The sequence below is a fragment of the Corticium candelabrum genome, chromosome 4, assembly GCF_963422355.1.
Source record: "Corticium candelabrum chromosome 4, ooCorCand1.1, whole genome shotgun sequence".
In the NCBI taxonomy this organism is placed as follows: Eukaryota; Metazoa; Porifera; class Homoscleromorpha; order Homosclerophorida; family Plakinidae; genus Corticium; species Corticium candelabrum.
The window spans coordinates 2,023,282-2,043,746 of record NC_085088.1 but is presented as its reverse complement, the minus strand read 5'-3'; the positions used below and the strand labels follow the sequence as shown (position 1 = coordinate 2,043,746).

The 20,465-nt window shown below is 43.3% G+C and overlaps 3 protein-coding genes and 1 long non-coding RNA gene across 4 annotated transcripts; 2 read left to right on the top strand and 2 right to left on the bottom strand.

The window, feature by feature from the left end:
* Positions 1-1,054: 1,054 nt before the first annotated feature.
* On the top strand, positions 1,055-1,755 carry LOC134179083 (uncharacterized). Its single transcript, XM_062645985.1, has one exon. The coding sequence runs from the start codon at positions 1,092-1,094 to the stop codon at positions 1,623-1,625; it is 534 nt and encodes a 177-aa protein (XP_062501969.1). The 5' UTR covers positions 1,055-1,091; the 3' UTR covers positions 1,626-1,755.
* A 1,688-nt stretch (positions 1,756-3,443) lies between these two features.
* On the bottom strand, positions 3,444-11,078 carry LOC134178909 (ephrin type-A receptor 3-like). The gene is made up of 20 exons (XM_062645824.1): positions 9,026-11,078; positions 8,797-8,952; positions 8,658-8,727; positions 8,396-8,580; positions 8,200-8,335; positions 8,046-8,123; positions 6,827-6,945; positions 6,697-6,762; positions 6,585-6,645; positions 5,963-6,022; positions 5,663-5,889; positions 5,525-5,593; positions 5,167-5,464; positions 4,919-5,089; positions 4,645-4,829; positions 4,470-4,583; positions 4,175-4,389; positions 4,067-4,107; positions 3,900-3,996; positions 3,444-3,833 (listed from the first exon to the last, which is right to left on the bottom strand). Exons 2-20 carry the CDS (start codon positions 8,950-8,952, stop codon positions 3,620-3,622), a joined length of 2,562 nt encoding a protein of 853 aa, XP_062501808.1. The 5' UTR covers positions 9,026-11,078; the 3' UTR covers positions 3,444-3,619.
* Positions 11,079-11,201: 123 nt separating this feature from the next.
* On the top strand, positions 11,202-18,864 carry LOC134178980 (uncharacterized). Its single transcript, XM_062645892.1, has 5 exons — positions 11,202-11,381; positions 11,443-11,509; positions 16,356-16,525; positions 16,602-16,715; positions 18,456-18,864. The coding sequence occupies exons 1-5, from the start codon at positions 11,290-11,292 to the stop codon at positions 18,604-18,606; spliced, it is 594 nt and encodes a 197-aa protein (XP_062501876.1). The 5' UTR covers positions 11,202-11,289; the 3' UTR covers positions 18,607-18,864.
* Positions 14,576-19,650, bottom strand: LOC134178981 (uncharacterized). The gene is made up of 3 exons (XR_009969736.1): positions 19,584-19,650; positions 16,454-16,541; positions 14,576-15,677 (listed from the first exon to the last, which is right to left on the bottom strand). It is a non-coding gene; the product is annotated as an uncharacterized LOC134178981 (long non-coding RNA).
* Between the last annotated feature and the right edge of the window lie 815 nt (positions 19,651-20,465).

The following is a 20,465-nucleotide window of genomic DNA, read 5'->3' as shown; positions in this document are numbered from 1 at the left end:
GGTTACCGGTTAGGGTCAAGCTGCTGCGCCATTTTTCCATAAGTGGGCATGTGCAATAATAGCCTACCACCAACCTCTACCAGCTCAACCAACATTTCACTGGTAGAGCTGGTGGAGCTGGTGGACCTCTACCACTTAATCTGGTGAAGACAACGAAACCCACCCATTATGTCTTCTTCCACTAGATTCAGTGGAGCTCAACCAACTAATCCATCTGTAGACTGGATTAGCTGGTGGAGGTTGGTTGAGCTCCACCTAATGCTACCTCACCGGGTGGAGAGGTTCACAACCTCAACCCGATTAGCTGGTCGAGAATAAAGAAATGCGTCCAAAGTCCACGTATACATACTTATTGCAACACGTCGTATATTGAGGTCCAATCTCTATGATTCATGCAACAGACATCTAATATGTTTGAGACCTCGAAGCAATTGAAACGAGTTTATGAGTCTCGGTCTGGCCATTAGCGGTTGTTTTATAATTGAATGTAGAACCATCTGACTACTATTTGTCATTACCTTGAGCAATAAACTAAAATGACACCACAATTGCCTTTTGTAATAACAGCATCCAACCGTGACTGAAATCTCACGCATCAGGATGCAGTCCTTTTGTAAATGGATATATCATCATATGATGATGACATGGAAGGAAAGAAAGGACAAGGCTGATCGAGGCTACGTATTGAGGCTTTACAACTAACTCGCACTTCATTTGTATCTACAGACGCAGCTTCAAGAGAAACTCCAATCCACATGTTAACGGCCAGAGGGGTTAGATTGAGGCTCTGGTGTCTAAAGTATCAGAGACCGTGATGCCAACGGAAGCCATGAAGGTGGATATCTAACAGCTTGGAGACATGAGTATTGGACCACATAGTTGTATATGCATTATGTTGATGTCATGCTGCATTTGATCCGTTGGCTGTGTACATGTATACTTACCCCTTGCTAATCTCCGCATGCAATGTGGTTTTCCTATTAGATCAACGCCTCTCCTCATGTAATCTCCTGCATGCGATCGATCCGACACTCAATAGCTAGCGGACAGCTCTCGAACGCGCAGTAGTGTTTGTACGGTCTCTATATACAATGCGAGGGTTGAGCACCGCCGTCGGTCTCCTTCTCTTTGCTCACACGTTTGCCGAGCGCTCTCGCAGATGCTACGCCTGCGTTGCTCGATCGCCCGTCGGACCTGAAGAGTTGATATGCAGTCCCGACGCGCCGTCGTCGAGTCTTTCCGTTATCAACTGCACCAGCAACTGCAGCCTGACGGACACGCGAATTTTTGGGAGACTCTTTCAGAGGCACATGGACTGTGACACGGATTGTAGAGAAGGCAGACTGGTGGTTGATGTACATCACGAGGATGTTACGTCTTGCTGCACGGATGATCTCTGCAACCGTCCGGACTCCCCAGCTACTGCTACTGCTACTGGTTCCACCGCTTTGGCAACAAGCATGGCAACAACAGAAAACAAAGCGAGCTCGAACGGTACCGTGACTCTCACGGTTTCTACAGACGAAAACTCCACACGGGTAGAGACTGGCACAGGGAGCTACGTCGTTCTTAGACCATCTGTCCTGGTGCTGGTGCTTGTTAGTGGCTGTTCTCTCTGGCATTAGAGACTCGTTTCTACATGATAGCTATACACGCGTGCCAGTGGTATCATTGTTTTGTTTGAGAGGGTTGTAGATGCTCGAGGCAGTCTGGATATGTTTCGGATTAGTATTCAAGATATGGTTTTGAAAATTCGGTATGTGCATAGCCAATGGGACCACGTGGGTAGTGCTGCAGGTTGCAGCAGTAATCTGGAGTTGATAGCCTGATAAACCACTTTGCTTCATGTTGATACAAGGGCGTTACGGGATGCAAACTGGAGGCAATGGGCATGCAAAATTTCCACCAGCTAGGAACGTGAGGTAATAAGAGATTCCACAAATGTTATTTTGGAATTTTGTGTCAGTCCCAGTTGCAATCAATCATTCTGTTGTTTCAGTTCCGGTATGGTAGGGTTTCCTACACTACATACTAGATCAACACGTTTACATTGCATGGATCTATTGTAATCAACTAATTTAGATATGCAATAAGCGTTTGCTCGTTAACCGATTATAATATTGTAATTAATTATTAATGGTCATTATGTACAGTAGTTAGTAGAGTCAATAATGCATTGTTTACATTGCCATTGTTGTGATGCCTTGACGAATCTCTGTGATAAATGATAACCAAACACCACACTGGAAGGAATGTCAATAGCCTCGAGTTGGTGTGCTCTCTAGGGAATGCTTGCCTCATCTGTTCTCAGACACACGCATATTCTTTCATCCACTGGTGTGCTATGTAGATCTAGAAAAAGGGCATGCATGCGTGGAAAACAAGAATGAGATGCAAATAATTAGATGTTATCTGATGGTAAGACTACTAACTGAAGGTATTACTTATGTATCACAACTAGATGCGTGCACACATGTACTGGCACTGTAGATCTACATTCGAGCATGCAAAGCGGTGGAAAAAGACGGAAAGTATGGTCTAGATAGCCATGATGACCGCTGCTGATTCAGATATCGTATTACTAGCTAGCTGACTCGTGGAGAATTCCACAGTTGCTCTACATACTAGTTACACAACTCTATATGTATAGTGTTCAACAGTGTTCTTGTTAGGTAAGCTGACTTGGCTAGATCAGAGCAGGAATGGTTTCTAGCATGTTGACTAGAGAGCGACGCAACTCCGGTCGCGTTAGTGCACTATCACATAGAATTGACGCTTGACAGTCACTCTAGTGATCCAGCGCTTGACGGTCACTATAGTGAGCGAAGGACGGACGGTGTAGAAACCAGAGTTTGAGTGACCAATTTACTCGCACTGACTATCTATACCTTGTAAGGATTTTACAACTTTGTAATCGGTCAGTTGACTCTCAGATGTTTCGAGATCTTTTTGTGAGAGCTCGATCACGCTATATATGGACTCCAGTTAGACAAGCGAAGTAGTTGGCTGTTTCGTCGCAGTGCATATACATGCACTATACGGATACTTTTGAATAATTGTAAAATACTTTTTACTCTGTGCACTCTTTCTGTCATACTAACAACCTAGAGGTTGGCAGCAGCGAGGCCAAGAGATGTACGGATTGATGTACTCGATCTACAGACGTTGTTGAGACGGGGGCGTCTTTGGTGTAACTTCCAAATAGGCATGAACACACCATACGGTACACGTAAATCCCGTCGTGCGAAAAAGGTTTCATTTAATTAGAAAACAGTTGGAGCACATCGGTTTGCCTATAGCTGTTGTATTTACTAGAGTAGAGGATATAGACATGCATGCACATACTGCTACAAGGTTCAACTGTCACAACAGAGTACTCGTATAGACAACTTATGCTCGCACGAATCATTGAGACTTTGCGTAGTTGGAATGAACACGCGGTTGTCATGGCTGTTGTTCTATTATATCAGACACAGTAGCTTACAGCATTAGTTTCCTACGCAAGTACACCATATGCATGCATGCACCGGGAACTACTAGATTACGTGCATACAGTTTGTAAATCAACTTATCGTCCTACCGTTACTGTAATGTTGTGCTCCTTCTCCGCGTGCGATAATCAAACACTGGCTTGGCTAGCTTGACTTTCAAGGCCAACGTCACCGTCCGCTGTGCAGTCTTCAGTAGGAAGCCAGTTGGGCTGTACATCTTCGACTTCCACGTAGAAAGTTTCTGGCTCCATCTGAATCAACTCTTCCATAAGTTTATACAAATCGGCGAATGTTGGTCTTGCAGCAGGCTTTTCTAGCCAACAGCTCCGCATAGTGTCGTATCTATGTCAGCAAACGACGGATTGACTAGATGCCGGTATGGAGGTGACGCGCTTGCGCGCAACTTACATATCTGTTGGGCAGTTGGGTGGACATTCCATGCGATATCCTTTCGACAACAGTCTTGGAAGATGCTGAGCTGACAAGGCAGGATACGGAAACGCACCTAGACCAAACAGAATGCAGACAACAAATAACGAATTGCCGCTTGTCTAGAAATCGATGCGCATGCTTACCGAGAGTTAGAGTCTCCCAAAGTAAGATGCCGTAAGACCATCTACAATCACAACAAAATAGTCGATAATACAACGAAAACGTCCATCACAATTCAGTCTGATTATTACACGTCCGATTGCGACGTAAACGTTCTGTACATGAGAGATTCCAAGGCCATCCACTTGATTGGTAGTCGTCCACGGCTCGTGTTCTGATACGCACTGTCCAGGTACACGTCACGGCTGAGTCCAAAATCGGACACCTTAAACGTCATGTTCTTTCCAACTAATACATTACGAGCGGCTAAATCGCGATGAACGACCCTCAGAGAAGAAACGTGTTTCTATAAATTAAGACAAAAATCGTTTGATATGGTAAGAGATTCACAAAAATTTCAGAAAACTATAGTAATTGTAAACTTGCCATGCCAGCTGCTACTTGTCGTCCTATATTAAAAATCTGACTTCGTGGAAGACTTCCGCCTTGAAGTGGAAGAGTCGGCAGTTCTGGGTCTCTTGACAGTTCTTCCTCTGTCATCTAAAATGGCTCAATGTACGCGGCTTTGCACAGCAACTCTTCGGAGGTATGATGCACGCACCTGTTCTCTGCTCCTGTGAAGTAGCTCCTGTAGGTTTCCGTAGGGAACGTATTCCAGGACGAGATAGAGCGGACTGCTCAAAGTGCAACAACCTAGCATCGCAACTATGTGACGATGGGAGCCAATTGCTTTCATGATATCAATCTCCCGTTGAAATGTTATCTCTTCATCGCTTGTCGTCGTGTCTGTATGCGTACACGTACAACAAGAACGTATATATACGGTGCTAAATTCACGTTTAATATCAGAACAACACTGACTGTAGTGTACATACCTTTCACTGTTTTGACAGCCACTTTGATAAAGTTTTGCTCTACCCGACTGTTACCCGCGACTCGACCAGGAGCTAGCAACGCCACCGACACACTACCAAACGCTCCTCCACCCACGTTACTTTCCAATTTTATTCTCTGTCTGTCCAATTCCCATGCGTCCTTCGGTATCACTGGAAATAGGCACAAGACCACATGAGTTATATTACATGACATGCGTACACGTCTATTAGTCCGCAACAAGACTTACGAATAGTTGGATTGTCTAATGCTGGTACCATAGCACCATTACCGGTCTCTTTTTCGAAACTGATTTTTGCCACATGTGCCAAGGCAGACGAAGTCGTTCCCACCAGTTTCTTTCCGTACCGTCTCGAGTAGCAACACCACAGAAAAAGGAGCACAACGAGCGCTATAATTACAAGCGGTACCGCATACGCAACCACCAATTTGCTGTCCGAGGACGTCGTTGTAGCAGTCGGCGAATACGTGGACACAGTATAGTCGTTGTCATCACAATGCTTGTTGTGTATAGTTTGACAAGACACCTACAAGATTAAAAAACAATTTATCCGGAAATTTCGAGTATGGGCAAGACGGAAACGTACCACTACTTTGTAGTATTTGTTTCTAACAAGTTGCAATTTCGATTCGAACGTCTCGCTCTTGTTGCTTGACTGCACAATACGATAAACGTCGAGTTTAGGTTCAGTGCACGTGCACGCTTGCGTCGTCAGTCATCATACCAATTCGATTTCTTCGTGTGTAAATGTCGGCCCCTTGAAACGCCACCCATCCGGGTATTCGACCGCCTCACCGTACCTTACTATGAATGATTCGATGACGTAAGTGTACGGAGAGTTGGGAAATCTCCAAGTGATAACGGCTTGTATCCAGCCGTCGCTGCTTGCATGGTTCAGTACAACTGATAGATTTGATACCGGAGCAATGTTTTTGGTCTCCGGATGAGGTGCTATACAGATGTATGAGATGGTCAGTTAATTAAGTTAAAGAGAACGTTTGCGTGAGAGTCTTTGTGCACTTACTAGTAAAACTCTGGTAATCAGGTGGACAAAACGTGTCATAACCGTTAAGACAAGCTTCAGCTGTACAAAAATTGATTTAGATGCCTTTAGTATCAGTAGCACAATTGCCACTCAGCTGCCTGTTTGTATACCTGTGCGTCTGCGTACCAGTTGTAACGTAGCATGTAGCGCTTACAGTCTTGCAACACTCAACACACACACACACACACACACACACACACACACACACACACACACACACACACACGCACGCACACACACACACACACACACACACACACACAAACACTCACACGCACACGCACACGCACAGACACACACACACCACACACACACGCACACACACAAACACACACACTCACACGCACGCACACGCGCGCACACACACGCACACACACACACACACACACACAGCTTGATTGCTTGCTGTTCTATTCTATTACCTGTACTGTATCTCATCAATTTACAATACACCAGGTTGTCTGTCTACACTCGCACTGATTATGACTTTACAATAAAAATTTTACTCACTACAGTACACTATACAGTATACATCTAGTAAAGCATTTCCTAACTCACTTCTGATCTAGAGTGTACAACAAGCAAGCAGCAAGCAACTTACTAGGAATAGTATAAGTTTTGTCGACCAACGCCGAAACTCTGTAATTGGTTGCCGCTACAATCTACAAAGCAAGCTGTACAGCAAACACATCAATCACTAAAAACGAACCCACCTGTATACGATATGTACAGTCGATTAGTATTCCCGTGCTATTGGTCAAAGTAATTGATTTGCCATCCTAATAGACAAAATTGTAATTTAGACAAATAGAAAATATTCTATAGGAAAATTAGTGTTGATACCAAAGATCCAAAAATTTTTCCTCTGTAGTAAGTTGGAACGCTGGGAAAGCACCATTTCTGCGCTTGAGTGCGAACCATTGTAACCTCCACATCATACTCCGCAGTCCAATTGAAAATGCCTATACAACATACAATAGTTTATAGCTAATATATTAATCACAACTTGATGTTAATTGAAATGATCAACATGATAAAACTGTGGCTTGTTGTACTAGTTAACTGTAGAGAAATGCTACATACAAGTGATCGACAACAATCACGACATTTTATTGTTTCTGATATTTGCTGGACTGATCTGAGTAAGTAGATCATAGTAGATATACTAACATAATATTATGTAGTACACATCTACAGTGGTGGCATGATATTACATAACATTACGTATACGTGTAGTACACGATATGCATTACATATACATGTAGTGTACATTAGCTCCGTACCAGACCCTCTCGCGCTGTTGTGCCCGGTTCCTGTATGACACAATGACGCCGAAGATGTCATGTTATACGGAACCAGGCAGGACAGCGCGAGAGGGTCTGGTACGAGGCTAGTGTACATGATGTGCAGGCCTGGATCCAGATGGGGTTTAGGGGTTACAACCCCCTCTTTTTCCAATAGGAGTGGTTCACCATCAATGAAAGAAAGGGAGTGCAAAGTCTCACACCCAGATGTATATAGTAAGAAAATTTGTACGTGATGGCTGCTGCCTTTGTGCATGTTATCTGGTCAGATTGCAATAAGGTTCTGCTTTTGCTACCACAGATGGGCTCTTGAACATGTTATACTGACTATCTCAAGACTATGCACACTAAGAGCACGGTGGACCATTTCAGCTGACTATGGTATACGTGTATCAAGTTAGTAGTCGACTTTAGCAATAAATAATTTCATTAGATACGAGAAAATTAGTGACGCTATAAATAACTGCTACCAAGTCAACGTCCTGCCCTCTTTCAAAAATTCCTGGATCCAGGCCTGCTATGTATTACATATAGAGTAAACGAGGCGTGGCTATTGAGACTATTACATATACATGTAGTATACACAATATTACATTTACTGACATAACATTACACGTACATGTAGTAAATGACATTATGTATAATACCATAACACATCACTATACATCTGCATAGTGTCCATGACATTGCATATAGTAACATGAAGGCAACATAATATCACGTACAGCACACTATCACCACACCACATGTACACTAACATGATACTGAGTCGGAACACGTCCATTCAACCAGCAGAGTAAGACGTCGTTTGGAATCAAAATACGGTTTCATGATCACTGTGAACACAAAACCCGTTCAGTACATCTCACTTAATTGATTAATAGTAACTCTGCAGTCTACACTACACCTGACCTCTTGTGTCTTCAGTCTTCGTTGTCACGTGCACCGGACCGCTTGCATGACTGACCGAGATCTCATTGACTCCCACCAGACACACGGTATACACGCACTCCGATTTGACCGAACGCTTTACTAAAGATTTCTCAATCTGTAAGACAGCATTTGAACTATCTATCATTATTCCGGTTCCCGAACGCAATCTGCTCACAAAATCGGTTCGATTCTCATCCAAACACTGCCTACTCGCGGTTTCACTCGCCGTAGAAAGGACGTAATAGCTCCAGTCGTCGCCACTGTTGTTCCAACTGATTATCATCTCGAGCGGATTGATCGAAACGCTAACGCCAGGCCACGGCGCATGTTTATCAACAACAGCCGCGGTACCGTTACCGACTAGTGAATACAAAGCCAGATGGTACAGAAGACCGTCAGTGTGTGTGTGTGTATGTACATACGCATATATTACATACTTCCACCAGGCAAGCGGTTGTTGTTTTGACAGTCTTCTAAACACTCTGCTCGCTCTAATTCGCTCTCTTTCTGAAAGTAAAAGGTGCATGCGTGTTACATACCACCACAGCATGCTTACAATCAAAGAGCATCGTTTACCGCACAGAAAGCCCTACACCGAGCCTTGTGCTTTACATCCTCGGGCAGCGGTCCACACGTTTCTCGACCGTCGACCGTAACGCTCTTGTACAAAAGCGAGAAAAGCAACAGAAACGGAAAGCTCGATGTTTTGCTAGTGGGCGACATTTGCACCATCTGACACGATCGACAAACGCTCTCACAGCTGGATGTTTACAATTGCGCGCAACAAACGGTCAAGCTGTCGTACCTGTCGAACAAGAGCGCTAGAAAGTGAGGCGACTTCGAAGACAGGTGATGATGAACGAGTGTGCAGGTTGAATGACAAGTTGAGAATCCAGGCAAGTGAATTAATTTCCGTCTCAACTCTGCATGAGATCTACCGCACAAGCTACCTGTTGTTTTGCATTGGTAGGAGCCCGACCAGCGCCCTTAGCCATACTTGCACACATCAATCGTGATATATTGGAGTGCACGAATGTATGACGTCATCGCGGCCATTTTGGGTCTTCACGACAAACAAGTTGGCCGGTGCATCGTAACGCAGGGTACTCGACACGTGAAGGATCCTAAAAATTTAGTTAATAGCGACCATTTGCGGTCGAGTGAATACGGGCATTTTACTATTTGTTTGTTTGCGAGCGATCGAAGCGAGCGAGTTTTCTCTAATGAGTCAAAGGGGTACTCCGAGTGTCCGTCCGTCTGTGCGCCACCACCCCTACACACAGGGGACAGCTGTTACAAATTGATCATTTTGAATAATTGTTTGCTTTCCTCGATGAGTGCAAAAAATTGACACTTTACGTTATGCGACGTCACTCTGTGATTATTGCTATGGCAACAAGATAGGCGTAAGCAGCGTTTTAACTTATATAGCTTCTGAGTTGTTGTAATAACTGTTTTTGTGACAGTTAATGCTGTTCTTAGCTAATAATAATTAGCTAATGTAATGAAAGTTAACAACTGCTAACATCGCCATGGAAACATTGCTCACTTACTGTTAAGCATGCGCGTTTTACTGTGCGTTGCGCACCACTCCTAGTTACCCACCCCACGAGTGAATTGAAGTAACAGCAGTTTACGCGTCTACATCGTCACTTACGATAGACGTTGTTTTGAAATTTACTCTGCAGCTGTATATACGTGCTCGCTCGCACAGGTGAGAATGCAATGAGCACCCATTATTATTTTAGCATGCCATCACAGTTATAGCTAAAAGCGGACACGTAAAATTAGCTAGCTGACCAGAAAAGCTTTTACTCTAGAATACCGCACTACTATCATCAGCATCATCGTCATCACTCTAAGGTGTTCTCGTTATCCCCCCAAATTCAGACATCACACGTAACCTTTGAGACACCGTGACGGTGCGATAGAAATCGCCCGCTATCACGCGCATGCGCAAGCTTTCGCAACCAGCTCTTTTGAAAAACTGCCGTGCTCGCAAAGTCAAACGTTTTTTAAACTTACCTCTGTGGCTAGAAATCTTTTTTGTGTCTATTGAGCAAGTCTATACGGTATGCAATTTTTTCGAGGCGTAACGATGACGGCACACCATACGGTGACAGAACGTAATAAATGATGACAACTAACGCACTGCCATGCATAGACAAACAGATATGAAACATGCACATGCAGTAGGGTCGCCTTCTATACTAGAACTGGGCAGTAAAGCAGAAGTACAGTACGTTGTACGTGTACTGTAGCGTCCGTGTTGCTACGTTGTTCCATTTCTACGTCATGTCTCTAGCTATTCTAAAAAAAAGTCGAACAGCTAAAAGGTTAAATGTCACAATACGAACGCCGCAATTACTAATACACTCTAAAAATAAAAACACACGTTCATATGCATACTCGTGCGTGTATAGCATTCTATGCGCAAACGCGCCGTGCTCTCCACCTCTATTGGTCAACCACCGATTCACCATTGAACAATTCAGTAAACCCTACGCATTGTTCTACAACATGACGACGTGCGACAGCACACGTGGGGCAATCTACACAAGCATATACAACGAGTCATATCGACGACCCAGTCAAAAACCGCCGGCGCGGCCGGTCGTCAAGTACCGTTGCCTGCCCGCCATCCACCTCGCCTCCGAACAACAAAAAGAAAATGAAAAACGAGACGACAACGCGTCGCACCAGCCGAGAGACCAACAAACGAGACGACAGCCGGAGACAAAACAGAAATGTACGGCCCTCGTGCGTCCCGGAAACGCAAAGCTTGACGACTCGGCGAAACACGCATTCCCGCACTCGCCCGGTACAGCCGAGAGCGACAAGTATTTAGAATACGAGTACTACGCGAACTACCGCAATCAACTGCGTTCCGGCTACTTCACGGCGACGTGCGCTAGACTTGCCAAGTCGGTACCGCACAACTACGTGACGTCGACTCGAGAGGCGAGCGAAGAAGGCGCGCTTGCGGTATCGCACCGGCAGCATCCGGGTACCGGTACGCTTCACTATCGTGTCGATCCCGTGCGACTGAGGAATGAGATAGCGGAGTACATGGATTGTTGGCAGGAGATTGCGAGCGTGTGGAACGAGAAGCAACCGACCGAGACGGAACGATTGTCGGAAAGTATGGATTCGTACCGAAGGTAAAAAACGTGAACATTAGGACGAGACGACAAGCATTGCGTGTGTTCCTCTTACTTCTAGCCAACAGACTCAGGCTAAGAAAGAGTCGAGCGAGATAAGTAGTGAGCAAGAAGTAAACAACAAAGAGGTACTGCACAACAATAGCGCCACGTACTTCAGTTTTATTTCAATGTTGTCGCATTGCATACTGGTATATAGCAGATGTTGCTAGCACAAACTCTGTAGTTCTAGTGCTTAATGTTTCATTGCTCATGTAGCAGTATGACTAGCTTCGTCCCCAGACTCACGTGAGCATGGCAGTGTCCGGTTTCCGTGGAGGTTGCAAGTGTTATACGGGAACCGGACACTGAAAAGCTCATGTGAGTCTGGGGACGCGGCTAGTATGAACGTAGTGCAAATCTATTCAAATATCTGTTGTTTCGAAATTTCAATGCTGTTTAGTATTTTATTATTTCAATATTTTTAATAATTATTTTAATATTTATTAATATTTTTAGCATTCGTAGTGGTATTTCAATGTCGTGCTCAACCAGATCAGTCTCTCGGTTTGTAAGGTCTCTTGTAAGCACCGGAGGCAAAACACCTGCCTCAGAGGTGCTTAGACCATCACGGCTGTCTAAACAGAAGACATGACTTCACGTAGGATCCGACTGAATCCAAGAAGCACTGCTTTCTGTAAGTGCTGCAGGTTGTGATGACCTGGAATAATGTCCAGCCACTGTGCAATACTTGCGTGCACTTTGCCCAACGCTCCCAACACCCCTAGAACAACCAGTGTCCGACACTGCCACATGCGGCTTACCTCCACCAGCAAGTCACTGTATTTTGTCAACTTCTCAGCCTGTTTCCTGGTGATGTTGCCATCAGCAGGACAACTGATATCAATAGGAAGACAAGTGTTTGTCTTCTTATTTCTGAAACAGGTGTCAGGATGATTGGCACCAATCTTCCTAGCAGTATGAATGGTTGTATTCCACATCATAGTGATGTTGTCTGTCTCACAATCCTATCAGGATAATGCAGGTACCATCTGCTCTCCACGGGAACCCCAAAATGACCACCAATGTCCCAGTGGATAATGGAGGCCACCTGATTGTGTCGATCAGTGTAGTCCAACGGTGCCAAGGCACTACAGCCTGCTACAATGTGGTCAACTGTTTCCATGTCTACACTGCACAAGCGGCAAGTGGGACTGACATCTCAATGCAGAACGTTGCGCTCATAATACCGAGTCCGAAGAGCTTGGTCTTGAGCAGCAACAACCAGTCTCTCAGTTGCAGCAGGAAGATTCAATGACTTCAGCCATCTGTAGGTCTCTTTCATGTCCACAGGTGGTTTCTCAGTGAGACGGCGATACTGACCATGCATAGGTTTTCTGCTCCAGGACTGTACACGCAGAGAACCGCTGCACGTATGAAAATGTTTCGCATCTGTCGAGGTGCTGGCTCAAAGACACCACCAGACAGAATGTCGCACTTCCATGCAGGCTCTGCAACTTGTTGTCCTTAGAGAGACTCCCCTGCAGCTGTGCAGTAAACTGATGGAACATGCGTTGGATCGAATGAGAATACCTTCTACCACGACACTCCTGTACCATTTGCATAAAGAGATCAGAACTGTCACGAAGGTAACAGTCCAGCCCCACCATACAAGACTGACACGTCGACTCAATCTGTCATAACCCTCAATCGCCCTCGGTGCACGGAGCGTACAGCCGGTTAACGTCTGCTGCAGGATGGTGGACACCGTGCATAGAGAGAAGTTTCCTGGTCCGTCAATCAAGCTGCTGCAGGTCCGTAGTCCTCCAATGAATGACACCAAAACCATAAGTGAGAACCGGCCGTGCAAACCCGTTGATGGCTAGAATCTTGTTCCGACCATACAACTCGGTCCGGAGAGCCATCTTCACTCTGCTAAAGTACTCATGACGAAGCGTCTCCTGTATAGTGCTGTGCTGTGCTGGATACCGTTACTCTCGCCTACACCCAAATTCTTGTAGACTTGACCTGGTTCCAGACAGTTGATGGTGTCCATTTTTCCTACCGTCACCCCAGAATTGTGTCCAGAGAGCTTGCCGTTGACAAAGTGTGCAACAGCACACTTGTCCAGACCAAGTTCATCTGGATGTCATCAAAGAAGGTACGAACCGTGTGCAACAACCCTTTCAGCTGATCAGGATTTCTGCCATACAGCTTCAGATCATCCATGTAAAGTAGATGACTGACAAGCTGACGTTTGGTAGTCTCACCAGCCAGTTCTCATCCACTAGCCGTAACTAGTTCTGCGTAACTCCTTGCTGAGAGGGTTAAGAGTCATACAGAAGAGAAGAGGAGATAGTGAATCACCTTAGATAAATACCTCACCTGATCCGCACGAGCCTTGTCTTGATGGCATCGTTCCCGTAGGAAAGTACCATCGATGTCTTCCAACTCTTCATCACACGTGACAGGAACCTGCACAACATTGGACTAATCTTATGCAGCTGAAGACATTAGAGTAACCAGCTGTGTGACACGCTGTCATAGGCTTTCCGGTAGTCTACCCAAGCCATGCTCAAGCTCCTGTGCCTGGTCTTACAGTCCTCGGTAAGCAGTTTGTTAATCAACAGCTGATCCTTTGCACTAAAGGAACCCTGCTCACAACCCTTCTGCTCCGATACCATGAGGTTTCCCTGAACCAAATGCCCTGCAATCCTCTGTCTGACGACTGAGGTGAGGGCCTTGCAGAAAACAGATAGACACATGATAGGCCGTTAATTTTGGCCTGGTCACTCTTGTCATTCTTAGGTACCAGGGTGCTTGCTCCCTGAGATAACCAATCGAGCACAGAGTCTGGGTCCTGAAACAGGGGGTTGTAGTTACGAGTCAAGTTCGTGAAGACACGTGATGCGCTTGACCCAGAAACGGTAAACCTGATCTGGTCCAAGAGACTTCCACTTTATTTTTAGTATTATTCATTTTTATATTATCATTATTTATTATTAACTGTTTCAATATTTTTAGCAGTTGTAGTGGTATGAATTATATTGTTTTATATTTTTAGTATTTCATTAACTATTTCAATACTTTTAGTATTATATTAGTATTTTTAGTATTATTCATGTCGTGCTCAACCAGATCAGTCTGGTTTGAAAAGTCTATTACAAGTACCGGAAGCAAACCCTGCTTCAGAAGTACTTAGACCATCACGGCTGTCTAGAAAGAAGACATGACTTTACGAAGAATCCGAGTACATCCCAGAAGCACTGTTTTCTGTAAGTGCTGCAGGTTGTGATGACCTGGAATAATGTCCAGCCACCGTGCAATACCTGCGTGCACTGTGCCAAAAGCTCCCAAGACCACCGGAACCACCAGTGTTCGACCATGCCACATGCGGCTTATCTCCACTCGCAAGTCGCTGTACTTCGCCAACTTCTCAGCATGTTTCTTGCCAATGTTGCCATCAGCAGGACAGCTGATATCAATAAGAAGACAACTGTTTGTCTTCTTATTTCTGAGACAGATGTCTGGACGATTGGCTTTGATCTTCCTGGCAGTCGGGATGTTGGTATCCCACATCATAGTAATGTCATCCGTCTCCACAAGCCTATCAGAATGATGCTGGTACCATCTGCTCTCCACTGGAACCCCAAAATGACGACAAACATCCCAGTGAATGATGGAGGCCACCTGATTGTGTTGATCAGTGTAGTCCATCGGTACCAGAGCACTACAGCCTGCCACAATTTGGTCGACTGTTTCTAGGCCTAGACTGCACATGCGGCAAGTAGGACTGACATCACGATGTAGAATCTTGCGCTCATAGTACCAAGTCCCTTTTTATATTTTTATTATTTGATATTTTTAGTATTATATAAATATTTTAGCATTAATTATTTTATTTTTTGATTAAATTTTTTAATATTTTTAGTATCTTATCAATAATTTTAATATTTTCAGTATCTGAGAGTGCGCTAGATAGGGATGGCACCCGTAGTTAATATTAATTAATTAATCCAAATTTTCACTTTGGGATAGCCTAGCTTTGAAATGCTTCCATAAAATGCCACAATTTTTATATCCTCTTGCATAGCTACGCAGGGGCCATGATCTTTGACTATCCCTTTGACGCTAGCACGTTCGGACAATGTTTTTACTGTGAAATTTGCCACGCCTTTCTCTGAATGTGACGTAATAGGGTTGCATGCAATGTGCCGACTTGCCAGTTTCGTGAGATCTTCGCCGTTCTCGAAGCCACTCACAGGATCTGCAGTTCTCCATTCATTCCGTACGACTTGAAACACTTGACGATTTAGCCTAGTCATGAAACTTGAGTGACTTAACGTAGCAGTCTAAGGAATTAATTCTCAAATATACTATGAACTGTAACAAAGCCTGTGTTTCAATTAAAAAGGACATGAACCAAGAGTATGAAAATATTTATGTACTAAATAAAAAACAAAGTAGGGATGACTGCATACTTTATGCTAGTGCTTGAAGAAATAGGGGTCAATACTTTCACAGACAAGTATTCATACTTTACATCTGAAACCAATCTCCCACAATTAGATCCCTACTTCACTCCTATCCAAGCAGCCACCTTGAAGCAAACAGAGTAAAGTAAGGATTTAATTGTGGGAAATTGATTTCAGATGTAAAGTATGAGTTGTCTGCGAAGTATTGACCCCTATTTCTTCAAAAAGAATACAAAATATTTATGTAATAAATAAAAAACAAAGTAGGAATGACTTTGTACTTTATGCTATTTTTAGTACTATTAAAATTATTTTTATTATTTTATTTATTTAATATTTATAATACTTTATAAATAATTAATATTTTCAGTATTTTTTAATATATAAATATTCTTAGTATTACTAAAATTATTTTTATATTTTTATTATTTTATTTATTTGTTTCATATTTTTTATAGTTTATCAACAATTTCAATATTTTGACGTTTACTTAATTAATTTAATGTTTGCGTGTTTGCAGTTGTCATGTCAATTGCCTTTGTGTGCGGACATCATTAGCCATTCCGCAGCAACAGCAGACCAACACATGAGTACTACGCACAGAGCAATGGAACTGACCGTTCAGTGTCACAAGTTGTCTTGTGAAGATCTCGTCATGAGGCGCTATGCGTTGCCATGGGAGACATCCATGTTAGACATTCGACGGCTAAACAAACGGTCGGTTAATTAATTAATTATTTAATTATTTTGTTGTTGTTTGTTTAAGGTTGCGACCTACACCTGGTTATACTGGGTTTATTCCGGAAACTGCAGTTGTGCGTACAGTTGCGTTTCCACCCATCAAGTCAGGGCTTCACTCGGTTTATGTCAGCAGCTACAGGTGTGTGTGTGTGTGTGTGTGTGTGTGTGTGTGTGTGTGTTTGTGCTTGCCTGTTTGCCTGTCGGACTATCTATCTATCTGTCTGTCTGTCTGTCTGTCTGTCTGTCTACCTGTCTATTGGCCAACTTGTTGTATTCAGCTTAATTAGCTTATGAAGATCGTGAGTTATGACATAATATTATTGTCTGTTTCTTTGTGTGTCTGTTGTCTGTCTGCCTGTCTGTCTATCTGATTGTCTGTCTGTCTGTCTGTCAGTCTGTCTGTCTGTTTGTCTGTCTGTCTGTCGATACATATATTTTCATACGTCAGCACTATTACAGTCTAATTGTCCAAACACCAGTCCAAAAGCCCACAATGGGCCACACAACAAACCCAACTACTTATAATTAACAAAGGCTTCATCAATGTTCAGAGAGTTTTTAAACTGTCCTGCTCTTCCTAATTTTCTACTAATTGCATCTTTGCAATGCTATAGACAAACAGCGACGCCAGTACATCTGTCTGTCTGTCTATTGTATGTCTCTCTGTCTGTCTGTCTGTCTGTCTCAAACCTAAAAGGCTAAAACCACCTATGTCATTTACATCAAACGCAAAGAGTCTTAATTAACTACCATAAACTACATCTAAACTGTATGTAATTAACTAACTAGTGCACACTACATTGTACATCTAAATCTTCACCCATGATCCCATCTCCCTGACCTCCTATTATCCTCTTCAATTTCCTAGTATCACTCCAGCGTTAGCTTTCTGCACAATTACAGCTATACGTTTCCTCCAGTAGCAGAAAAACTCAGAATGTTTTTTCTTCCCTTCACAGTCCCTTGCTCTGGACGCAAGAGTATTCAAATATCTTTCTGCTTCTTGCCCCCATCTCCCACAATGTTCAAAGACTAACGGGACGAGTGTTGGGCTAGTAGTACCTCCACTGGATAGGGCTAGCTTAGCATATTTCTTCCTCTTTCGCTCCTCCCTTGCTGAAGCCGCGAATCCATCTTCTTCTGCCGATTTTGATAAGACTTCAGAGCTCCACGGATGAGCAAAGGCAACATCTAAGTCATGTTCGATCCCTCATCAACGTCAAACACCACAATATCGGGCCTGCAATCATTGTTCGTATATCTGTCTCTTGGTTCTTTTCTATGGTGCAGACCTACTTCACGCAAGCATTCAGACCATCCACTCACAACAGAATCATGCTGTCATATAGGGCCTCCTCCATGTTTACAACTAAGAAGATGGTATCCGTCTTTGTCGAGAATTTTCCCACATTCACAGTGTGACAGCCAACCTCCAAATGGCATTGGGCAACCCATCCGCAATAGAGCCGCTAAGCGAAACTCACTGGGGTTAAGTGCAAGCTTTTCTGAGGAGGGAACTGCTTCAAGCCATGAGCCACTACCTTTCCTTGAACTGATCTTTAAACAAGCCTTGTCCTTGGCATCACCAGCTGTCTCGAGACACATCTCAACTTTGCTTGAAAAGACTTGGGCAGAGTGTGTCTGTCTGTCTGTCTGTCTGTCAATACTGTCTGTCTGAATTGATGAACAGAGTAATGGACTGAGCTTTATTTACTTTTGAAGATTTGCTTGTTGTATCTTTAAAGTTTAAAATCAATAAAACAATCTGTCTGCCTGTCTGTCTGTCTGTCTGTCTTCTTCTTGTAAGTATTATGTATGTAAGTATGTATGGTGTTTGTCCATCAATTATTACTAATCATGCTTCTTGTATACATGGCAGACCCTTACCGAGCTGTGAGTACAAAATGCTGCCATTTCTCCGCAAAACACCTCTATCAAGAGCTGTCACATTAACAATCCCGTATAACCCGTTTACGAAAACGCCTCAGAAGACTGACTGTACGTCATTACCAATTATAGTCAAAAAGTGAAAAGCCTACGGCATCGACATCCATGATGAAAAGTCAAATTGGCACGTCAAATGCAGTACGAGCAAAACAACAAACGAACTTGGCGACGACAATCCAGTTGTGTAGAACTGAATAAATTTTTGCGTTTATAACTGTGACAGTATAAACGTAGTCAACTAATTTACTTGGTATACACTATAAAAACATTGAAAATTTATGCCTCCATTCCTTTAATATACTTAAGACAAAATGATTATACATATCTTAAAAATAATTAATTAAATACAATTAATTATATAACATAAATAACTTTAAAGTACATAATTGTATACCTACATATAACAATTTAATTCAATTAGACCCTGTGACTCAATCTACGTATTTTGATGACAGCTAAACTGCCTGTTTTCTTTTCTGACCATCAAAGCTAAGGCCAATATTGATACTTGCATCACATCACAATTTTTAAAGAAGGTTTGGCAGCTGCAAAGAACTATGCATAGAGTGTGCATAAATAATGTGTCATGAGGATCGAAAGACAAATGGTCACAAGGATTGAACAGGAATGCAATGCATGATTGCTATAATCATTTGCACACACACACACACACACACACACACACACACACACACACACACACACACACACACACACACACACACACACGCACACGCACGCACACACACAATCTGAAAGTGTCTTCTGAGACCGATACCTAACTTTGCTGAAGGCACTAATCTTTTAATTAAGTTAAAGTAGAATACACACACAAAAAGAAAAGAAATACACAGAGATTGAGGCCTAGTGACCACCCATGCATCAGTCTGTCTACCAGCCGTTGACTAGATGATGCTATGTCCTAGCCTTCGGGGAAAATATGAGACTCCGCGTGTTCGGCTACTGATGCATGATGTATATGTACTCGTATTCGACTGTGTCTTAGTAAAAATATCTACGATAGTAGTAGTATTATACCTACGTCTAATGTTCGACCTACTGGATCATTTGATTCCAACTGACGTAAAGTAACTCGTCCTTCATATTCCGAAATAGACCGATTGAGAAGTTTGCTCCAAGAACAGTTCAAAGGACTGCACACGCGCATAAATGCTAGTCTCGCGTAGCCAGACCCTTTCTTGCGTGTACGCGAGACTACGCTTTCCAAGGTTAAAACTGCACTGTACACTGTACGCAAGCTACACTCGACGCCGTTTTTTCATACAATAATGAACACGCAATATAACTTTATCCTTGCAGCCCAGAGCAGGGGCGTCGGAAGCAAAATCATTGGTTCATCCTAACGCGCGCTAGATAGGCGCGGCCATACTTATAAAAACTGATTTCATTATCAACTAAAAGCAAAATCGTCACATGTATAACTTACTTTCACATGCATAACCTCTTACTCAGTCTTAAAATTACCAAAGATGCGGAGGTGGTGTTGGCTGCCACTCACAAACTCGTTGCCAATGATATCTAAGTCTAAACGATCAAGTCTCTCTTAGTGCATACGCAACAGCATAACATGATTTAGCCTAGGCTGCTTCATGGTGCTCCTTAATTAAGTATGTCTTGAGCTGTCTCATAACAGAAAAGCTACGCTGCTCACTGGTAGCATTGGTTGAAGGCATTACTAGAATAAGGCGAGCTAGGAAGCACACTTCACTAAAGAATGATCTTTGGGCATCCGAAAGGCTTCTCAGGTACTGGAGGCAATCTTGCAATGACACCCGACGTGGCTTATCTGTTGAAACCACGTGCCAAGATTCTGCAACTGTGCATCAAGTTGTACAGGATTGATATCATCCTTATAAAATGAGGTTACTTGCTGAAAGTAAGCACCATAATCATCCTTGTTGGCAGCAGTGATAAGAAGACT